General features: G+C 41.0%; 1 protein-coding gene across 3 annotated transcripts; it reads left to right on the forward strand.

The window, feature by feature from the left end:
- The first annotated feature begins 2,788 nt into the window (after positions 1 to 2,788).
- On the forward strand, positions 2,789 to 22,639 carry gtf2a1 (general transcription factor IIA, 1). 3 transcript variants are annotated; one of them, XM_080745305.1, is made up of 10 exons: positions 2,789 to 3,016; positions 5,835 to 5,936; positions 7,555 to 7,807; positions 7,910 to 7,974; positions 9,325 to 9,400; positions 10,946 to 11,088; positions 14,467 to 14,559; positions 14,951 to 15,247; positions 17,169 to 17,258; positions 18,954 to 22,639. In XM_080745305.1, exons 1-10 carry the CDS (start codon positions 2,987 to 2,989, stop codon positions 19,059 to 19,061), a joined length of 1,257 nt encoding a protein of 418 aa, XP_080601431.1. In that variant the 5' UTR covers positions 2,789 to 2,986; the 3' UTR covers positions 19,062 to 22,639. The 3 variants fall into 3 exon arrangements, with proteins under 3 accessions (XP_080601431.1, XP_080601432.1, XP_080601433.1); XM_080745306.1 differs by having other exon boundaries at positions 14,954 to 15,247; XM_080745307.1 differs by having other exon boundaries at positions 10,946 to 11,070.
- The last annotated feature ends 1,041 nt before the right edge of the window (positions 22,640 to 23,680 follow it).

Raw genomic sequence — 23,680 nt, forward strand, 5'->3', positions numbered from 1 at the left:
GCTATGTTGACAAAACAATATAAGAACAATGCATTAGGTAGGGGTAGGGCAAATTATAATGTATGTAGGTAGGTAGCATATACATAGGCTATGTATTCAAGTCTGCCCATTCCCCTGCACTTCCAGTGGTGGAAAAGGTATGTTTTAGCCTACTTTAAGTAAAAGTATCAATACTGCAATGTAGAAATACTTGTAGAACATTTAGTTTTTACAACAGAATTCTAAATGTAATTGAGTAAAAGTACAAAAGTATTATTATCAAAATGTACTTAAAGGAGTAGTTCACGCCCAAAATGACATTTTGTCTATTGATTACTAATGCCATGGAGACTTGAGTTCAATATATGTTTGTATTTGTTACCTACTTAAAGTGATCCCTGGCTTAAATACGACAAATATGCCTTAATACATTATAATTGTCCTCTATAACTGCAAAGTAAAATTAAAAACACCTTAAATATTTTATTTCTTCTAGAAATAGCTAATCTTAACAGGGTCGCAGGTTGATGATGTCATAAATGTCATGTGTGATCTATCCCTATGGAATTTATGGCATGCATGTGAAAATAAAAACAAACTTAATATTTCCTTTGGTTAATATGAGCATCAAATCAATATTTCAAATGTGTTTTTTGCACATGCATGCCGTAAATTCCATAGGGATAGATCACACATGACATTTATGACATCATCAACTTGCGACAGGCATTTCCCCTATTGAGTGAAAGATTCGTTATTTCTAGGAGAAATAAAATATTTAAGGTGTTTTTAATTTTACATTGTAGTTATAGAGGACTATTATAATGTATTAAGGCATATTTGTCGTATTAGTCAGGGATCACTTTAAGACAAAAAATTGATTATAGTATATTTACCCCCATTGATTCCGGATGGGGACCCGAACACATTTAGGTCCCTATCTGGAATCAATGGGGGTAAATTCATTGCCTGGCTGCAAGCGTCAGACTCTTCACACACTACGTTTCACACCACCCACCAACAGGGGGTGGCAATGTGCGGACTGATTTATCAGGCTAGTAAATTCATAATCACATTTTTGTCTTAGGAATGGGACAAAAACCCAAAAATATAATTGAACTCAAGTCTCCATGGCATGAGTAATCAATAGACAAAAAGTCATGAACTACTCCTTTAAGGCACCAAAAGTAAAACTACAAAATGTTTGAAAATAGAAGATCTACAAGATCACAACACATGGATCTTGTTGTGATCCTTGTAGATTGGCTATTTTCAAACAGTGGTTATAGGCCTAATGTAGACCTATGTTTTATAATATTATAATTTATATCTGCAAAGTAAACTACTAGCCTAACTAAAGTTTTCAAATAATTATTTGTAGTGGAGTAAAAGTACAATATTACCATCCAAGATGTAGTAGGTAGGTAGATAGGTAGGCTACTTTATTTATTGATCCCCGAGGGAAAATTCAAGAGTGGAGGGTTAGGTGAAGTAAATGTATAGCTACTTGATTGGAAATACTCAACTAAAGTATAAATACCTCAAAATTGTACTTAAGTACATTACATGTGAATCGTTGCACGTGCACATATAGGCTAGGCTACATGATGATTGATGAATCACTTTACCAGAGTAGACTACAAATAAATAAATACATAATAAAACATTATAATACATTAACAATGCATCTCATGCTGCAGTGGAAATGTTAACGATAACCAGTTTAGCACAATAAATATCAATATTTTGTGTCACATCATCAAAAATGTAAAATACATTTCCCAGAAGCTGACTCATTCCTGTATGCTCGTCGTAAGGCGGTGTCGCGCGCCACATAAATAGCAGACGTACAAGCTCACGGCGCGTTGCATCTCCGACTCTTATGAGCTTGTAGATCTGCTGCGAAGTAGGCCCACTACCATGGCTTCATCATGGCGTTGCTGTCGGGGTGGGAAACCTTGTATGTCCAAAACCGTTACTTTTCAGGAAATTAGATCCAATAATTTCCTGAAAAATCCAATGCAGTTTATTATTTAGTCACAAGCTCACAAAATAGCCGTTCTGCAAGCTCGGCTATTAGACTATAAGCTCGATCTAAAATAATTATCTACAATCTCACATGTGTCAAGATGTTGTAGATCTGCTATTTTCAAAAGATTTTTATTTTGAAAACTTGTGAAATGGGACATTCTGCATGACTGCATCATTAATACTTTCTTTCTACTTTTGGTACTTTAAAGGAGTAGTTCACCCCCAAAATGAAAACATTTCTATCAATTACTCACCCCATGGAGTTGATTTTTTTTGATAAAGCCAATTATTTGATTGTAATAAATGTACCACCCAATTGATTCCGGATGGGTGAGTCTCCTCTCAAATTATTGGCTTAGGAATGCGACAAAAACTAAAACGTATTTGAACTAAAGTCTCCATGGGGTGAGTAATTGTTGGGGAATAAAAATAATAATAAAAAAAAACTCAAGTAAATTTCTACATTGCAAAATTGATACTTTTACTCAAGTAAAAAATATGAGTACTTTTACAACCACTGGACAAAATAGGAAATTAATTTACGCGGGGGGAAAAAACATAAAAAGACTCGAGATCATACATAGACTGTAAAAATATGAGATCATAGTGCTTGAGAGATACGAGGTGTCTTGTCCGACAGCAGGGGAGGGGCTTATTGGGAAGAAGAAAAAAGGTCAACCCCCGCGCGAAGTCTCGCGAGAGCGACGGCGGTTGACCCTGCCCTATGTCTCGCGCACTCGCAGCTCCATGCTCAGTATATAAAGGAGGACAACGACGACAGGAGGACGGCTGGGAACAGGAGCAGCCCGGGATTGTAAATAAGACCGCCAAAAACTGTGTTTTATTTACAACAAGTAATGCCGGCTACTTTTAACTACCGCTCCCAGTTATTTTAAATCTTTTTTTGTAGTTTTTTTGGCTTTATTTCTCGCCTCATTTTCCGTGTGGTGGCTTTTTTTTAACACTGCGCGGTATAATGGCGAGCTCGGCTAACTCGAACCCAGTGGTAAGGCTCCATCTCTAAAAGGACTCAGTGGACATGAAATGAGGAGAGGGGGGTTAAAATTAAAAAAGAAACTGTCAACCTGCTGCTTTGTATTGAGGGCAGTTTAAAAAAAAAGAAAAGGATAAAAAGGGAAGTATCTTTGCCAACACTTCTTCGCCATTATTCTTTTAATAAACTTAACTGAAAACGTATTGCCAGTAGGTCATTTCAACCATATTTGGAAACTAGAGAGGTCTCTACTCTGTGTCTGAAAGCATCTAAGTGTGAAAACCACACTCGAGAGGGACTGAGATAAGGCAAGAGAATAAAAAAGTGCCTTTAAGTTGCATTAACTTGCATAGAATAGATTTGGACTTTTGTGGGGTGTTATGTTCTAGTCGGTTAGGAGGAAAATTGTGCTCGCTTCATGGTTTATTGCCTTTTTTTTAAAGGGATTTTCTCTAGTCTTAATGGATTCCTTGTGTTGTTGGAGAAAGTAACGATAGCCCGTGTCAGTCAGTCAGTGTATTCATGATTAAGGGAATTGTCGTTAACACTGCAGCCATGTAAAAATAGCAGCTGTAAACGTACGTCAAGCACCTTATCTGGGGGGGATGAAATTAAAGTCATACATTTTGATCAGAGAAATCAGCTCTGGAGGAGGAGAATAACTGCAGTCTTATTTGTCCACCATTCCACGAACAACAACAAGGCTTGGATATATAGACGTGTCCCAACAACAAAGCTCCACTGTCTTTTGATTCCTTCCTTTTTACTACAAGTTAAACCTATCCCCCTCACCGACAATCAATCATACTACTAAGAAAGAAAAGAAAAAGAAGCCGATCACTCATTTTATTCCATAAACATCCACCCTAATTCGATCGCCACTGAAAAAAAAGGGTACACGGCGTCCGATCCGATCTCTCCGTAAAATGGCTTCCACCACCACGACGACTAGTCTCCTCGCTCTGCTGCAGTGTTGTGGTCCTCCTCCTTTGGGCTGCCGGGGTTTTATACAGCCATCTTGGCTCTCTATATAGACTGGCCCGGGATGGGAAGGTGCTACTGGACGCTACGTCACACGGCTCTTACTTATAAACACCACACCGGCCTTTAAATAGTGGAGAGAGGAGTCAAGGGAGAGGAGAGAACCGAGCGACTGTAGTCCGGCCGTGGCCGTGGCCGCTGCGGACAGTGTAGTTAGTGTACACATTAAAATGGCCCCGTACGTGTCGCTCGCTCGTACATGTATTATAGGGACTTGGGTCTTGTATTTGAGCTCTGTTAAATTGCTGTGTTTTTTTTGTGTGTGTGGGTGTTGCCACGTAAACGAGAAATTGGTATGAAATCTTCGTACCTAACCTGGTCTGTCAGAGTTGTTTACATACAAACAGACCGGGTGATGTTAGCCACTTTAGCATGGCAGCTCTTCTGCGAGCTACTGTATGCATTATTGTCCTTCATGTTAACAGAGCAGATAGGGTGATGACCACTGTGGGTGGCCACTGGGCCTACTCTAGTTCAGTGGTTCTCAAGCTTTCACATTTCAAGGTCTCCCCTTAACTCTGACAGTGTACAAATGGAACCAAATTTGGTTCCATTTGTACACTGTCCCTAGAATCCACTTTAAGAACCACTGCTCTAGTTGATTGTTACAATTTACTAACTAGCTTGTTGCACCATAAATGCTGACCCCAGACTTTATTCTATAATATTGTTTATACTGCTGATTGATTTGGCAAAATGTCTATGTATATTTTTTAAAGGTTTAAATTATAAAGGCACAAGTGCTTGATGTAGAAAGTAGGTATTTGCAGAGGGTTATGTTTTTGTTCGTGCACACTCTGGGCACAGTTACTTACATATAATTGCATATGGCCCCATAACTGGTGCATTTATATAAAACTGATTGTAGGATGGCATAAACTGTTAAAATGTTACATGTTAAAGGAAGACCTGGCTATTGGCAATACCAGGGATGATACTTTCTAATATTTGGCATACCAGTCCAGGGATAATATTTTGGGGAAAATGACCAATTAAGCAAAATAACATTTCTCCAGGGGAGAACAGCATTTTCTGTTGTTTTGTCTCTACATTAGTAAGTGTTGTCTTGATAACTGATGCGTTCAACCCCCAAATTGTCAGGGACCCACATGCCCAAAAGCTCAAGGAATAAGGTTGAACCTGTGATGTCATGCCGTACTTTATTATTTATTATATTTATTATTATTTTTCTTTTCTGTATAGTAAAATATACAGAGCAGGCCTCTCATTCTGTGGACCTTAATAATGACCAAACTATTAGATAAAACTAGAGATGTTACCGATCAATCGGCAATGGATCGGATCGGGCCGTTCAAAGCATGATCGGCGATAATCGGTGGTTTAGATCAAAAGGTAAATTCACCGATCCGATCGGATCGGTGCATCTGATCAACCAGCCTGAGTATGCCCACTTGAGGCCATTTTGGGGTATTGATTTCCACAGTGCTGAAGGAATAATTAGTTACTGCTATGATAATAAATACATAGTAATGCTGGTAAATAACTATAAGGCAAATATATAAATGAATTCATGAGTGAATGAATGAAATAAAGTTAAAACATTAACATTTAGAAAATATAAATAATAACTTGATCGGATCGGTGATTGATCGGGATCGGGTGATCAAACTTTTGTGATCGGTGATCGGTTCCAAAAAACCTGATCGGACCATCCCTAGATAAAACAGAAATAAAAATTACGGCATGACATCACAGGTCATCTTACATTTCGGGTGACTGACTGGGTCCCCGGCTAAAACCAATGTGTTCTGCTTCTGTCCCCTCCCAGCCTAAACTGTATAAGTCTGTGATCGAGGATGTCATCAATGAGGTTCGTGAGCTGTTCCTGGACGAGGGGGTGGACGAGCAGGTTTTGCAAGAGCTGAAAACGGTAGGTAACCACCCACCTGTTGCTTTACCACCCACCTGTTCCTGTTGCTTTACCACCCACCTGTTCCTGTTGCTCTGTGTGTTTCTAGGGAAAATAATCTGTTACTTTTCAAGCTTTCGTGTTTCTCTTTGTTTGGGATTAGGGATGGACGATGTGAAAATTTAATTTCATATCACGATTATTGTGACAAAAGAAATCACAATTTACGATATTATCGCATTAATCAAAAGCCATTATCCTGTGGCGGAACATTTGATGGAGTGAAAAATAGACTGTATCGGGGCGCCCGCTGGCCTAGTGGTCAAGGTGCATACCACATACTAGGCTATGATGCCTGCTGGCGTCGCCGGTTCAATTCCCGATCCGGATGACCTTTGCCACATATCATTCCCCATCTCTCTCCCCATTTCCTCTCAGTCTACTGTCCTGTCAAATAAAGGCATAAAAAAAAGCCCAAAAACAAATCTTAAGTACCTTTTACCAATTATAGAGGGTTTACCGGATATGCAGCTCGGCAAATAAAAGTTGAATTGAACCCAGTGCATGATGGAGGATGATATCACGATAATATATATATTTTTTTTTTATCACGATAAATGATAATATCGCTTATTGTCCCATCTGTATCTGAGAGGAATACATTGGTGTTGTGAATTGTGTGTTAACTTAAGCATGTTTCCACACAGCATAGTCTTTGACCAGGAATTAAACGTTAATGTGCACCCTTTGTGTTAAAATAATCTAAACTTCTTGGATTGATTCATTCACATTCATAAAATGTGTCGCAGACAACAAAGACAAGACCTTGAACAGCTCTTGTTCGAGAGACCGCACACTTGAACAACTGTAGAATAAGAATTCAGTAGCTCTTTCACGAACAAGGTTATGTAACCTGAAAATGTTATTTTGAATAATTTGACAGTAGTGCTGAACAGGCTACAACATAGGCAGAGCAATGCACACGAACAATTCTTTTCTCATACAAAATAGCCTGGGGGAAAGAAAAGGCCTGTCAGCTTCACAAAGTGATGTTATATTACCTGCGGGCCACTCTCTTTACAGTTGGCAAAGGGTTTTCATTGTCCCCATGGCTATACTCTGTAATGTTACTGTTTTACAATTAAAGGTCATATGACATATATTTTCTTTTTTTAATGTTTTTTTTCTTTTCTTTTTTTTTTCCTGACCTCAACTACACAGACACACACAAAAACGTAGCTTCCAACATTCAGTGTTATTTCTGTAATCTTTAGTTTTTAGAATAATTAGGCTCAGAAAAGTGAGTTCATTGGCCTCTGGACGTACGCATCACCTTTAACTAATTACTGACGAATGTCACCCATCACCCTTTTCCGATCCATTGCTTTTGTCTCTGTTAACTATTGACTAAAAAACACAAAGTAAGAAAATGCTGTGAATTAGCCTGTTGAACCCCAGCATCCCTATTCCGGGGGCACCATTTGCCAAAATTGGCAGAAGAGTTTGGTGGTGTAGATAAGAAAACGAGTGCACAACACGGGCCCTTTGAGTAAGTATTTAAAGGGTTTACGTTTTTAAGCCTGTATTACCGGTAGTCATGTTTTTTGTTGTTTCTGCCTGTTTCCTACTGTTGCTCCAGCTGTGGGAGAACAAACTAATGCAGTCCAAGGCAGTGGAGGGCTTCCACACTGAAGAGCAGGCAGCCCTGCAGGCCGCAGCTCACCTGCAGCAGCAGCAACAGCAGCATCATCAGCAACAGCAGCAACAGCAGCAGCAACAACAGCAACAACAACAGCAGCAACAGACCCACCAGCTCCACCAGGTGCAGCAAGTCCAACAGATTGCACAGCCAGCGCAGGCCCAGCAGGTTCTGATGCAACAGCAGCAGCAAGGTTGGTCTGAGCGTTGAAAAAGTCTAAAACATAATACAAAATAACTTGGTCTGTGTAGGTAATTGTATAACATGGTCTGAATTGTTTCTCATATCCTTACAGCTCCCCAGCAGCAAGTCATTGTTCAGGATCCTAAGATTCTGCAGCATATGAGTGCGACGGGGATGGTGAGTCAACATTCATGCAAACACTTGCTGTGTGTGTCCATTGCTGCCTCTCTGCGTGTATGGTGGTGAGGTGATGGCTCGATATTGTCCCAGTTTATCTAGAATGTTTCTAAAAGTTCCTTCATTGCACAAGTCATCCATATTATAATCACAACATCCTCCGTTCGATTCTGGTTCAGGGATCTGTGTTTCGGCCCCCCCGTAGTAACTAAAACATGCATGTACATTACAGACTGGTCTAGAGACATCCCTGCTGTACACTTGAGTGCGTGAGGCACAGTATATGTGTGAACAGATGGAAGCAGGACAGGAAAAGGATGAACTTGGTCGAACTCTTCAGGAAGTCATCAAACAAGACTGTCAGGGTGTAGAATCCGGGAGCACTCATCCCATTACACAAGCCCTATCCTCCCTCATTCTCTGTGGCGCTCTTTCTTTATACGCTTCCTTGGTGTCACACACCCCTCGTCATCTTAGATTTTTTATTTTTTATTTTGCTTTAGTCTCCCATTTTCACATCACCTCCTTTGCACGAGCAATCTGTTCATGTCAGAAGTCACATCTGTTCCTTTCTAGCTGCACATGCCCTTTAAACTGGCTCTGCATTTTTTTGAACCGGGCTACAAATGCATTTCATGTTATGTTTGAGTTCCTTGAGCAGGTGGTTCTCTAAAGCTTGTTTGTTTGTGCACAAAACAAAGCGGGCAAATTAAACACTCAAACGTGACAGTCATGACGGACGATCTCATCCCATAAAGCTGCTGTTTAACAAATTCAATCGGTGGTTCAATGAGCAGGTTGGTGCCTTGCATGGTTGCCACGAGGGCTGTCACGATTAGGACATTTTACGTGACGATTAATTGTCACTCAAATAATTGCGATTAACGATTTAATTGTGTTTTTGTCGTGGACAATTACATTCTGTTTGGCTTTGAAGTTGCACATGGTAGACATGGTAGATTTCCCCTACCCAAACCTCTTTGCCAAAAATAGCCGATCTACAAGCTCACAACGCCTCGCGGCGCGAGGCATTGTGAGCTTCGACTATCGACTATTTTTGTCTAAAGTTCTCAGAATGTGGACACTAGGGTTCAAGTAGTTAATATAAAAAAGAAGAAAAAAGTTTCTATCACTTTAAGATTTGGAGGACCCCCTGTAGTAACTGTGAGGAACCCCTAGGGGTCCCGGACCCCCTGTTGAAGACCCTTGACCTAGACATTTCCGCTCAAAGGTTTACTACTCAAGATACTGTATGTTGTCCAAGGACTCGAGGTGCCTGAGTGTGTGGGGCTCTCCAGTCTAGTAGCTTTGTGACAGTGTATGCATGTGTGCTCCTCTTTTCTCCTCTAGAGTGCAGCAGCAACTGCAGCAACCCTGGCCCTGCCCACAGGAGTCACTCCATACCAACAGCTCATCACCAGTCAAGGTAACACACACACACACACACACACACACACACACACACACACACACACACACACACACACACACACACACACACACACACACACACAGCTATAGTATTGATCACGCTGAAGGGTTTATCCAATCAGGAGAGAATACAAGATACACATATTTATTGGAATGCTATTAATTGATGTTAATAAGTGAGTTATCTCTCCGATTGGACAAAATTGGTATCCCATCTGGAAATTGTTTGCTAATAAAGAGCTGGAGAGATGGTGGAACCAGAGCCTTGTATAGAGAGTTCTACCAATGTGTGGTCAGAAACGGCGCCGGTCACGTGGTTCATGTACGCCGGAAATGTCTCTTTTTTCCCCCTATACAGTAGATTACAATGCATTCCGTAAACTTCCGGTTCAGCACTTTGTCACTATTCGCCAATAGATGTGTATGTAGAAGACCTGGCTCCAAGAAGTGAACGGAGTTGACGCGACTCTCCAATAGAGGGCTCTGGGGAGAACCCTGTTACTGAACAAACACACTAGCAATTACTATCAGACTATAGATATTAAACCTTTTGTTTTAACCACAAAATATCTCTTAGACCACCGTTACTGTTTAATTGGCTGCAGTTGTGTTTATCCTGTTATGACACTTCTATGAAAAGGAGCCATTCCTCCCAAGGCTCGTTATAGCTATCATCCTCTTATGGGATAATGTAAAGGAAGCTTAATGCCAGTATTGCAAAATAAGCCCAGACAGTGCGACGCAGGAGCCTAATCATACTTACTGCGAGGCTACTTACTAAGGAAATCAATAACTTTAAACTGATATTAGCTCACAAGCGTTCACAAAAAGATCGTCCATTATTTAATACGGTTTAGAACTGTATCCAATGCAAAATTAACACAGTAGCAGAACAGCGGTCTATTGATGAGAAATGCCAGGCAGCAGAATGTCTAATGTAATCAGTGAAGAAGACCAATGCAGAATAGAGTTGACTATCTTCCTGATGATGTCCGCTCTGTCCTAAGGTTATTATAGTTTAGCATTTTTCATTAGTTTCTATTTTGGATTTCATTTTTCATTTCAATCTAGTTTTCATTTTGTTTTTTTAAGTTTGTTTATATTTTCTGAAAACGCTTGGTTTTAGGGTTTTTTAAGTAATTATTTTGTAATACTGTAGGTTGTGGGTGTTCTTTTACAGCAGGGGTCTTCAACAAGCTCACTGTGAGCTTGTAGATCGGCTATTTTCGGCAAAGAGCTTTGGTGTTGAGGGGACAAAGAGCAGACTAAGTACAGAGTGAAAGGTCAAGTTTTATATCCAAAATACACTGATGATTGTGCTGTCAAAAGATGAAACTATATGGAATCTATTAACAGGTTGAGGGGGTCCTTGCTTCATCTCTCTCTCAACTAAGGGATCCTTGGACTGAAAACGTTGAAGACCCCTGTTTTACGGGAAAACAAAACAAAACAAATCACAAAACGTTGGAATGTGGAGATAAGAGTTTTCTGCCCGGCAGCGACGATATAATAATAACCCTGCTGTGTCTCTCATCTCCAGGTCAGATCCTGCAGGTGGTGCGTGCTCCCAACGGAGCTCAGTACATCATCCAGCAGCCCCAGCAGCAGATCCTGCTGCAGCAGCAGATGCAGCCCGGCGGCGTGCAGGCCCCTGTCATACAGCAGGTACGCCCCATCACACAGGTAGGTCATCATGGCCCACGACTAGGGCTGGGGGTTGCCTACAACCAGGGGTGTCGCACCAAATTCTGAGCCCTGGGTACAAGGATTCACTCACATTTTGTGCTTTAACTATTGAAAAATAGTTAAAGCATTAAAGCAAAATAGTTTAAAGCACCAAGGATTTGAAATATTCAAAGACTTGCACAAATCTCCATGATTTTTCAAAAATAGCAGATATACTGTACAAGCTCACAGCGCGGCACCGAGTGCCGTGCTGTGAGCTTGTATATCTGCTGTTTTTCAATAGCTAAGTATGAAATAATTAAGGCCCCTCCACCTTGGGTTCTAGTAACTCAGTCCCACTTTCCCCCCTTGTGACGCCTCTGCCTACAACAGTGGTTCTCACACTTTAAAATGTCAAGGACCCTTAACTCCTGACAGTACACAAATCGGGGTCCATTTGATTCCAATTGTGGAAGAGTTACAGACTTGCAAGGGTCAATTTAGAACCCCCTTAAGTAACCTAGAGAGTCCCTGGATCCCACTTTGAGAACCACTGGCCTACAACCTACAAAATGTACTGCACAAGCTCTTTGTTATTCTGTATAACAGCAAAGGCAAAGTACTGCTAACTTTCTTTTGTTGCTCATGTCTGAGACATGAGACATGAGCTGTGCAATGCAGCAACTCCGTAGTGGGGTGGTGGTGATGTCTGTAGGGTTCCTATGGTTCTGATTCCGGGAAAACCTGAATTTCAAAGTCTATAGACTCTTCAGGCATGGAAGATGAGGAAAACGTATTCAGTGTTATTGAAAAAAGCTGTATCTGTTTAGCAAAGTCACTCGATTAAAAAGAAATGTGGCTTTCTTCCAGTAATCTTCCTCCCTGAGGTGGTAAACTAAACTCACAGACTTCACTAATTAGTTTCTTGACCAAATTGCTCTGAGGTAACAAACTTAAACTTAATATACTAAGCATATTATTATTATTTTTATTATTAGCTTATACAACATAAACTACCTCATAGCTATACTTAGGTTTCCTCTGTAGTGGAAATCCATGCAAGCTGCAATTACAGATATGTTAATGTATGTATACATTTATAGCAATATATCGTCGTTGTCGGGTGAAAACCTTGTATGTCCAAAACCGTTCGTTTTGTATTTGTCATTTTAAAAATGATTTAAACTAGTGAAAACAGCCGATCTACAAGCACACAACGCCTCGCACCGCGAGGCGTTGTGTGCTTGTAGATCTTCTGTTTTCACTACCTTCGTGAGACGGCCTTGTATGAAGAAGCAGGGCTTTATTTTGCGAAAGAACGTACACATTTGAAACCTGGAGATACGAGGTTTCCTCCCGACAACGACGATATACTAGAGTAAAAGTGGAGCCAAGAAAGAAGAAAACAATAGATATAGGCCTAGGTGAAAATGTAATTAAGTTAAAATATTTGCTGCTCAATAAGACTGGAGCTGAGCACCAAATAGGCATTATATTATAATGCAATATAATATATTAGGTTAAAATAATACAGGGCCCCATAGCAAAGCTTAAGCCTCCTGGATGCCATGATGATAATGACAATAGTGATATATTGTCACCGCCTGCTGGTGGAACTTGATATGCTGTGAGAAAATATGCTGTGGCTTTGGGAAGTGTTCAGATCCCTCCCCTGTATCCCTGCATTTCAGTTGAAATATATTTGCACACAAAAATAATTGTGCACTAGTGTAAAGCAAAGCGGTTTTGTCAGTATTGAGTGTGTAGAGTAGACCGATGGCATTTTTACATTTTTTTTTTTTACAAAAAAATACTTTGCTGTCAGGTGGAAACCTCGTCCAAAACCTTTCAGAATAAATACAAAAATAGCTGATCTACAAGCTCAAAATGTGTCGCTTTGCGACAAGTTTTAAGCTTGTAGATCAGGGATTTTTGCTACTTTTTGTGTGACACTAGTATGCCAAAGTAGGGCATTCATTTACAAAAAATACAAAAAGTTAAAATATGTAGATAAGCGGTGCAATGATTCACTATATTTACTGTCTATTTAGTGAAGGGTTTAAATGCTTTCCACTGCCTATCCTCCAGGTTGAGCTTGCGGCCCTCTAGTGGAGGCTACAAGGCCTGTCACAATTATTACATAATAATCGTCTAATCGCAATTATTTTGTCATAATCGTTTCCACGTTGAAAATGTTCATATATTTTCAAACATTTAAAAAAAAATAGTGGAAATAGTCGATCTACAAGCTCACGTTGTGAGCTTGTATAAGGTGTCATATCTGCCATGTGCAACTTCAAATCATACAAGCCAAACAGAAATGTAATTGTCAATGACAAAAGCACTATTAAATCGTCAATTGCAATTATTTGAGTGACAGTTAATCGCCATGTGAAATGTCATAGTCGTGACGGCCATATTGGTGGAGCAAATCTGCTGAGCTGCATGGTTAGGTTGTGTTTTATCAGCTCACAAACCATGCTTGAAATTTCAGCTGGAACTTCACTGGCTTTATGTTAGAAACACAGCATAAATTGTCTTCCTTCCTCCCCTTCCAGCATGGGAAGACTGAAATAAATAAGAACTCTTGAAATGGAGACAAAGGATCAAATCTGGTGGAAAATATGGGCTCTCTCGGGAGCCAGCCTTCAAATGTCACCAGAGAACTTGTAAATGTTTCCCCCCAAGGAAAACGAATAATTAATGATTCACAAACTTCTCTGAGGCAGTAAACCCTTCAGTTTGATCAATAACGACCTGAAATGCCCGAGTTGGTTTATGTTATGGGATCCCTGCCAGTGTGAGCTGCTGAAAAAGGTTAATTCCACCCTATATCCCATTCCACAACACATGGTATTTCATTTTTATTGAGACAGATGATATGAAAACGTTGAGGGAAACGGCATAGTGTAGACTTGAGGAAGTGAGGACTTTGATCACTGGCTGGGAATGGGTGCTATATGTCGGTCCAAAGGTGGGGATTCTGAACGGCTATATCCTACAGGACTAAGTCCTGTCAAAACTTTAATCTTAATATAGTTTTCTGAAGAAATTGATGTTTCTATGTCGGTGGTGCTCAAACCTTTTCATGTCAAGGACCCCCCAAATGATATGTATTTGGCCCCGGACCCCCATCTCAAAATATTTAGTTCCAGGAACCCCTCAGAAGCAAAATTCGAGTTACAAATGTCCACTTTAAAATGACATATATTCAAAGATTTGCACAAACGTTCATTACTTTTCAAAAATAGCAGATCTACAAGCTCCCAGCGCGGCACTCGGTGCCGCGCTGTGAGCTTGTATATCTGCTATTTTTCAATAGTTAAAGCATGAAATAATTCTAGGCCTTAATGTGTCTTAACAAACTCTTCCCAACTTGTGTGTGTGTGGGTGCAGGTCCTTGCTCCGATGCAGGGAGGCCTTCCGCAGCAGACAGGAGTCATCATTCAGCCACAGCAGATCGTCCTCGCTCCAGGAAACAAACAGCAGGTCAGTGTCCAGTCCACTCTTACTCAACAACACACTTCCACTTGATTCTCCGGGCTGACCGGAGATTTTGGTCATGCCAAACAGGAAAGCAATAATGGCAGGTGGCTCCGAATGCAATTAGAAAGCTGTGTGAACTAGTGTGATCAATATCCTCTACTGTACTGTGTATAGCTTTTCAATTTCTAATAATTTCCATTTGAAACGAGGTTATATTATTTCCACTAGCATCCGCAGGATAGTATAAGAATTATCCACATTATCCGTATTTACCCATGTGTAATGTAGGCCAGGCGTTTTCTAACGTTACTATGTCTCATTGTCTCAGACACCCAAATTGACTTTTATTAGGCAATGGACCCTTGTTTTAGAAATTGTTTTGTTGTGTTCTTAGCAGGTGATGCAGGCAGCCATGGCGGCTCAGCCTGGCCAGACAGCAGCTCAGTTGCAGCAGCAGCAGATCCAACAGGCCCAGGGTGCAGCTGCACCACAGGCCCAGCAGCAGCAGCAGCAACAACAACAACAACAACAGCAGCAGCAACAGCAGCAGCAGCAGCCTCAGATGATGCTGCAGGTGGACGGAGCGGGCGACACCTCCTCGGAAGAAGACGAAGATGAGGAGGAAGAGTATGACGAAGACGAAGAAGAGGAGAAGGACAAGGACCGTGGCGAGGACGGACAAGTGGATGAGGTGCGTTATGTGTCAGAGGTGGTGGTGTGGTTGTAAAAGTTGGGCTGTACTGTTTTGTAGAGCATTTTCACTTTCGCCTTTTACATCGTCTTTGTGATAATCGGCCGAGGCCATCTAGTTCATGGGTCTTCAACAGGGGTCCAGGAACCCTAGGGGGTCCTCAGAGTTACTACAGGGGATCCTCCAAATCTTTGAGTGATAGAAGCCTTTTTCTCCTTTTTTATAGTAATCACTTGAACCCTAGTGTCCATATTCTGAGAACTTTAGCCAAAAATAGCAGATCTACAAGCTCACAACGCCTCGCGCTGCAAGGTGTTGTGAGCTTGTAGATCGGCTATTTTCGGCAAAGAGCTTTGGTGTAGAGGGGGAAAAGAGCAGACTAAGTACAGAGTGAAAGGTCAAGTTTATTAAGTATTGACAGTTCAAGTGGTTAAATATCTGAAAACAAATTGACACAGATATGAACAAAAAAGTAAAAATGTCTGGAGGAGTATTTGGTAGTTGGAGATTGAGTGTTAAAAAATTACTCTTAAGCCCCGTTTTCACTGAGTCAAACTTCTGGAAGTTTTTTCCAAAATGACGGCAATTTTGAAATTCACGCCATGTGAAAACGGCCACTTATTTTGTCTTCCGTGAGTTTTGGTGTCCCAAACGTGACGGGAAAATACCTAGTAATGTTTGCCTAAAGTCCCGGCAGAATAGAAATATCCCCACAGTGAAAACGGCATACCGTGATTTTTACTTTTTTCGGACAAGCAGGTGCACGCAAGGAGCCAATATTAACAGTTAAAGCATTGTAATTGGGATTGAAAGCTTCAGAATCCATATTGCATTCGAATGTTATGTAAGCCAGCCAAACACAGAAGACAGACGTCGAGAAATGCAAGCTTAATGCTAGATCAATGCATGGTTCAAAATTATTCTATAGCCTATTTGTAATTAAGCTGTGTGGGTTTTGATACAAGTCCGCTCTGGAGACAGGAGCGCGATGCGCTCGTAATGTGATAAAAGCTGGAATCTTTACCAACTTTTTTTACGGTGCTATAGCCAATTTTTTGTCTGAGTGAGACACAATGCGCTCATTTGGCCTATGCTGTGATGAAAGTTGGAAGCTACCAACTCAAAGAGCGGCATCATTAGTTAATAGTTTCTCGTCGTAAAGTGTTTTACTGAGCAGCGAGCGAGTGGATGACCAGCATCCATCGGTGACGCGTGAAGAAAAAAAAAACAAGCCCACAATCCCACATGTGCAACACGTTGCATAAGCGATCCTTTCTGAACCTTATGTGACACACATAAGGTTCACATGTGTTGTTTCATGAAGAATATTTCTTGTAACTTGTTAAATCCATTGGTGAGAGAGAAAAGGAGAGACGAACAGACGTGACTCGCTGCTGCTTTAGCAAGCGACCAAGCGTCCAGACGCAGACGGTGTGGTAAGCACTGGTTGCCATGTTTGCTAATTATAAGCGACTATGGTCTTGATTTCCGTAAAGTTGCTTGTATGTATTGATCGTTTCTGTCTGCTTTTTATTTGTTGTGATCTTTTAGATCGGTAATTGTCAAGTAGCTGATGTGGCGATGCTTATAGTTTTAAATTGCTTTTGTGGCCTAGATAATATCACTTTTTGGGGCTTATTTTCGTACACCTGGTTGCTTATTTCTCTCGCAAAGTCTGGCAACACGGATTTTCATTCCGTGATGGTTTAGTAGTGAAAACGATGTATTTTATGGCGATGCCAGCATTTTTGCTCATGTGAAAACACCCAAAAAACAAAACTCCCGGCAAGTTGAAAATGATTATGCTAATTATTTTGCAGGAAAAATTCCGGAACTGTAGTGAAAACATGCCTTTATAAGTCCTTTTATGGACCCAATTGCTTTTGTAAGCTTGTCTCAACTCAACGTGTTTCCTTGCCAGGAGCCGCTGAACAGTGGGGACGACGTGAGCGACGAGGAGGACCAAGAACTGTTTGATACAGAGAATGTAGTGGTGTGCCAGTATGACAAGGTAACAATCACACACACACACCATAAGAGTAGTGAGGCCATGAAATACAAAGTGGCCTCACTGCCTTGTTAAGGGCTCTTCAAACGAGCAGCGGTTGCCGCAGGGGCTCCTGCTCGGATCAGCGTCGGACATGCGACACAAACACACTCGCTCAGTGAGTAAACGCCGTGCGGTATTTCACAAAGATGAACATAATCCATCTCTCGCCGCCCGCGTGAGCATCCACGAACGAGCACGCTCGCTGGGATTTCACAGGACTGTGCCCGCTCGCCTCGCCACCTCTAAACTTCTCTGTGCGTCCGAAATAGCCGCCCGCCTCCCATTGAAAATAAATGACTAAGAGGTGGTGACCTCGTACCGTCTGGAACCCCCTTTAGTTTTATTTTACGAGAATGACAGCCTCACTATAATACATCAGTGTGTGTGTTCTGAGTTATGGACGAGATCTGTTGGAATAGTTCAACATCAATTAGTTTGGAAATGTGTGTAGCCTGCTTAGGGAGTTGTCATGATGAGAAATTCAGGGAAAACATTTTATTGTGTGACTTACAGGTACACTGGTACAGTTATAGTTAAAGGACAAAGCGTAAAGCCAAAGGTATAGCTGGACCACGAGGGCTTTTTAACAATCTTGTTGCCAGGATTAAAAAGCGACTTTAATATTACATGATGCCACCATTTTCTTACCTTTTAATGTGCAGAATGGTGCACGGGTCATGCACAGATCATGCACCACACATGTGCACGCCATTCACAGCTTTCAAACAAAAAATCTGCTTGGAAATCCGTTCGTGAGGCATTCATGAGATGGAGGCTATAGTGTTTTTTTCAAATGTAAACAAACATGGCTGCCATGTTTGAAAGATTGAGCTGTTCTGGGAGTCAAACATGCATTTCGCGATCGCGATCATGCCAAAACCGGAAGTAGGAAGAGCAACAAAAAAAAACAAGAATTAGAATATGGAGATAAGAGAAAAGAGGTTTTTGCCCGACAGCAACGATATGTATTTATGAATCTCATCAATTATATAACCGATGTCAATGAGTTGGAAACCTATAGATAGATTTGGGATGTTATTGGCCATTAACTGGTAGTAAATTTAATCGGCAGGTGCCTATGGCAACCCGCCATTTTACCCTACCTTTGAGGTCCTCGAGTAAATGTAATCCAAGTATGTCTTGTTTATCACTATAATGTTTTCTTTCAGTCAGGACCGTTTTTAAACAATCGCGGGCCGCAGTGCTTTTGTTACGGCCGGTAGAAAAGGCCGCGTTTTGAACATGAAGGTGATTTAAAAGCTAGATTAGGAGAAAAAAATCACTTTTCTGCAGCAGCGTAACAGGCATGTCTATGAGGGAGACAGCACTTCCTGGTCACGTGATCTCGTGCTGCATTTCGGGGAGTGTTTTCCGTCACTGCGTTAGCCTGGTGCAGTAGCTACAGTATAGTTTACTGTACAACGCGTCAATGAGCACACAGAGACATCAAAGGGATTGACGCGTTGCCACGTTGTGGACCTCTAATGAGTTAAAAGAAACACAGGACCTTCTGGTCCTGTGGCGTTTATGTGCATGATCTCGCAACGCAACACCTGCGTGCGTGAGCGTGAGATTTAAGAGGCTGTAAAAGTGAAACTGTGTCTGTCTAAGCTCCACTCCCACGCCGTTCATTTCCTCCTCGTTCCCCCTCTCCAGATCCACAGAAGTAAGAACAAATGGAAATTCCACCTGAAGGACGGGATCATGAATCTCAACGGGAGAGACTACGTCTTCTCCAAGGCCATCGGGGATGCCGAATGGTGAAACACAAGTCGTGGCGGGGGATGAAAAAGAACGAAAAAAGTTAAATCAAATCCAGGAAGACGAACGATTGATGGATGATATTGTTGATGATGATGAATCCACAAAGGAGGACAGACCGGAGCAGGAACTCTGCTGGAACAACCTTCTGTCCGCCTAAACAGAGAGACGCGTCACTGTCCTCCACTTTTCAGGAGACCTGCTCCCCTGAGGGAGACAATGCAACAATAATTAACTCTTTTAAAGAAGAAACCCAAAAGAACTGTGAGGTACTGCAAGAATCCTGGGTGTTTGGTTTGTTCGTGACGCCTAACTAGCCTTGCGGGATGAAAGAAAGACCTCCGAGTGGTGGGTGTGTTTGTGGGTGTATGTATGTATGAATGATTGAGGGGGGAGGGTTAGGATAGACAAATGGCCTGGGAACAGATTGTCGTCTCTTTTGCTTCCCTTACCCTCCACAGGCTTCCTCATCCACCACCCACCCCCTGCCCCTACACACCACTACCCTCCACTCCCCAACGTCTGAATTCACCTCCTTTTGGAACGCGAGCGTTTCGCATCCGTGCGTTCGTAGTGGACCAGTGTGCCCCGACTTGATTGTCCCCATGCTTTCCCTGTGTATCAGAGGGCATCCAGCATAACCTCGTAAAAAATGAATAATCAAACTCATCCATGATCAATGCACTGTAAGTGGCTTTTGACTGGGTTCACCAGTCAGAGACGAAACCTAGTGCCACCAGTCAAGGTCGCTGCCTTTTTTCCGTTTTTGTTTAAGAATGGTTGGACTTTGAAGTATCAACCCCGATCTTTTTGTTCTGAGGTCCTAAAACCTTTTTACTTAGTTGTGCGTGGGTGGTGCGCACCCAAATGACCGGTCTCGCAAAGTGTTGTGAGCTTGTGGATTGGCTCTTTTCGGTGCGCAACAACGACATGCAACTAAGTTTTAAGTCAGTTGTAATTCCATGTCACAGATTCCTGCCGCTGATTTAGATTACAAACTTAAAAAGTTCATACATAATTTACCATGGTACAGGTGCCCAATATAGTGTTTTATGGAGTTATTTGTTGTTTTTAAACATTTTAAGAAATTATGTTTCAATGAAGGGTAAACACTAAGAAGACAAAGTTACAATCATGGTGAAATGACCGCTAATTGTGGCGTGATTCCTAATTTGAAGAGTGCTGAATCCAAAAAATAGAGCCTCATCCCATCTTCAGCTTGAAAACCTAGCAAAAAAAAAAGTATAGTTAGGCAGCCAGTTGTCCAAATATCATTTCTAAATTAAATGTTCTCTTTGTCTTTCGTGTTGCTCACTCTTGATACAGTTCTTTGCAGCCGTCTAAATATTTGCACTGTCAGTTGATCAAAATGTGTTGAAATCAGTCAAACTAGTCTGTAGCCACAGCGTGCTCAATGTTTTGTGTGTGTGTGTGTGTGTGTGTGTGTGTGTGTGTGTGTGTGAGTGAGAGAGAGACCTTGTGTGTATGGTGTGTTGTGTATTAATTAATAGCAGTCTTTTCTCCTGGAAGGGAGAAGTTTCTTGAACACCCCAATTTCCCAAATGTTACAATAGGCATTTTAAATGTTTCTATTTATTCCTGAAGGTTCACACAATGTTTCTTTTCTTTTCTTATTTTCTTCTTCCGAGTGGTTGGAAAGCTGCACCGAACTGTGCTCTTATAATCAAATAAGTGTTCCTTTCTTTCTGTTGGTTGGACAACGCTCCAAGATGCGCTGTCCCAAATCGTTTCATCTACCATGAGATTCTCGTGTGCTCTCGTTTTAATTGACTTTTAAAAGTTTTTGTATTGAAGCGAGGTTCACTTGGGGCCCTGCGTCTTTAGTTTGTTTGTTTTTTGTGCCCCTGTTGCAACGATTTAAAATAAAGTATGTTTTCAGGATACATTGTTGCTTTGGTTGTTGGCTAGCAGAACCTAGTAGCCTACTGTATGTTTTATTCAAAAATAATTTTGATACTAAAGGGATTCTTATTTTTAGATATGGGGGATGATGTCAAAGACCCAGGTGTAATATACAAAAAACATCAAACTTAACATCCCTGCCTTTTGCTTTTACGCATTAAACAAATAAGACGTTTTATTCAGTGATTCTCCCCCAAACTAACGGTCTAAAGGCCCATTCCCACTGGGCCAGATAACAGATAAAAAAAATCTCTTTTTCCAGATATTTTTCCATTCAAAGTGGATGGTAGATACAGATAAAAAAAAATATCTACCACAGATATTTGCCACAGATACTTTTATCTGTGGCAAATATTTGGAGAACGATGTTTTTTTATCTCTTATCTGGCCCAGTGGGAATGGGCCTTTACTCTTATTTTCCTCACTGAAAGCAATGGATCAGATTTATCACAACTTATATTGGCTGATTTTCTTTTAAACTTTAATATTTTGCAAGTGCTATGGTGCACGCTCCACTACACTCAAATAGAAAAATGTCTTGTGCCAAGGAACTGTAATCCAAACTGATTCAGGTTGAGTGCTGTTTCAAGAAGCTCTTTATCACGGTCCTTCAAATCCTTTGGCTTCAGCAAAGCAGCGCTCACGAGAACACACTGTAAACTTTCTGATGTCACATTTCGTGCTCAACTTGTACGCCGTCATACGACGAAGTGTAGGTTGGGCTTCATGTCCTCTCCCTGCTAGGGCTGTCACAATTATGACATTTTACATATCGATTAATTGTCACTCAAATAATTGCGATTAACGATTTAATTGTGTTTTTGTCGTTGACAATTACATTTCTGTTTTAGGCTTTGAAGTGGCACATGGTAGATATGACACATAACCTAAATATACAACGAAATTACTGACATATTTGAGAACTTTATACTTAAAAAATAACATTGATGGTGGAAATAGCCGATCTACGTCGCGATGTGACACGCTGTGAGCTTGTAGATCGGCTATTTCCACTATTTTTGATTTATTTTTTTTATATATATGAAAGTTTTTCAACATGGAAACGATTATGAAAAATAATGACGATTATGTAATAATTGTGACAGCCCTACTCCCTGCCCATTCTCATGTGTGCCTTGTGGATGTCGTATCTTGTCGGGTGGAAACCTCTTATGGCCAAAATTGTTACTTTTTTAGGATCCAATTTCAAAAACTACTAGAGTAGCAGATCGACGAGCTCAAATCAGGCTCGCGGATGTGCTACTTTTGATGCTTTCATGTGAAGCTGTAGTACGATCAAGTAGGGCATTTAATTTAAACTATGGAGATGAGAGGTTTCTGCCTAACGGCAACGATATCGTTTCCGCTTCATGGTAGGTGAGCATTTCAAAGAGGATGCCTCTTTAAAAAGAAAATGTATACTTGGCTTTTTACTTGTTCCATGTTCTGTGTTTTAACTGCTGTGAGAGTAATTGTTAGAGAAATGTTTGTATCACTCATATTATTATTTTTTTCGTTTTGTTTTTTTGTAAATCAAGATATTTGTAACCATGACACGGAGGGCTGTGATTTGAATACAGTTAGGGAGGTGATGTTTTACTGAACAAACATTGAGGTTTTTTTTTTGTTTCTCTCCTTTGCTAAAAAGTTAAATTAAAGTAAGAAAAAAATATATATATAATACTTTTGGCTGTAATTTGTTTCCTGACAGTTTAGAATAGTTGAATGGATTGCTTGGTACCCATTTTGATACACAAATTAAATTATCTTTAAAGATGCAGTGCCATGATTTGTTCAAAAAAAGAGTACAGAAAGTGTTAAAATTGTGTTTTTATGTGGCCACACCCACCAGTTCATTAAGTATGCCTGGTTGTCAGGTGGCCGGTGACCCAGCTGAGGTTAGCCACACCCACAGTGTTGGGTGAATGGTAAAAGGGGAGGGGATGAGTTTATGATGTCATTAAATCTGTGTTTTTCGACTGGGCCTTTTGAGGCCCAGCCCTTTTGTTACTTTCAGGAAGTAACCAAAAATACACAGGGAAGCCAAATCTGCACATTATAACCACACCTGGGGGTCTATTAGAGTAATGTCAACTCCATAGACACATAGAAAACAGAAAAAGTACAAAACTATGGCACCACCTCTTTAAAGGGCTGCTGGGCTTATTTCTAAATAGAATCCTACCTTAAGAAAAGAAAATTGAACTTCTGACATAACACTTGGGTTCAGTGTGTAAGTCCATAAATCTGCTGTGTCAAATGTGTCCAAACACATCAGATTTTGACATGTTGTCCTCACAATTGAAGTAGCCCTTTAAAGTGCTGCTTACACTGTTTTACTTCTGATGAGACGTCACCCATTACATTTCGCATTGAAAGTGATCACCAAATCAACTCGAGAGACCGCTTTAAACCGAATGGTAGTCAGTGGGTAAAGCCGGCATGGGCGTTCTTCCTCGCGCTCTCTCTCTCTCTCAGCTCTCTGTCTGCCTTTACCGTAATTCTTACCCAAACTGATACAAGCCCAGTCTGTTTTCTTAAGGGTAATTATGAGATAAAGGTGTGGTACTGGCTGGGACTAAAGCCCGAATCATGGACCGCGGTGGGATTTCGCCCGTGATTGTGGTAAATGGATTTTGAGGCGGGCTGTCGGTTCCACAGCCCATCACGCGCCTCACAAAGAGCTAGTCATTGAGTTG

Source organism: Nannobrachium achirus, assembly GCF_963921795.1.
Source record: "Nannobrachium achirus genome assembly, chromosome: 16".
NCBI classification, from domain to species: domain Eukaryota; kingdom Metazoa; phylum Chordata; class Actinopteri; order Myctophiformes; family Myctophidae; genus Nannobrachium; species Nannobrachium achirus.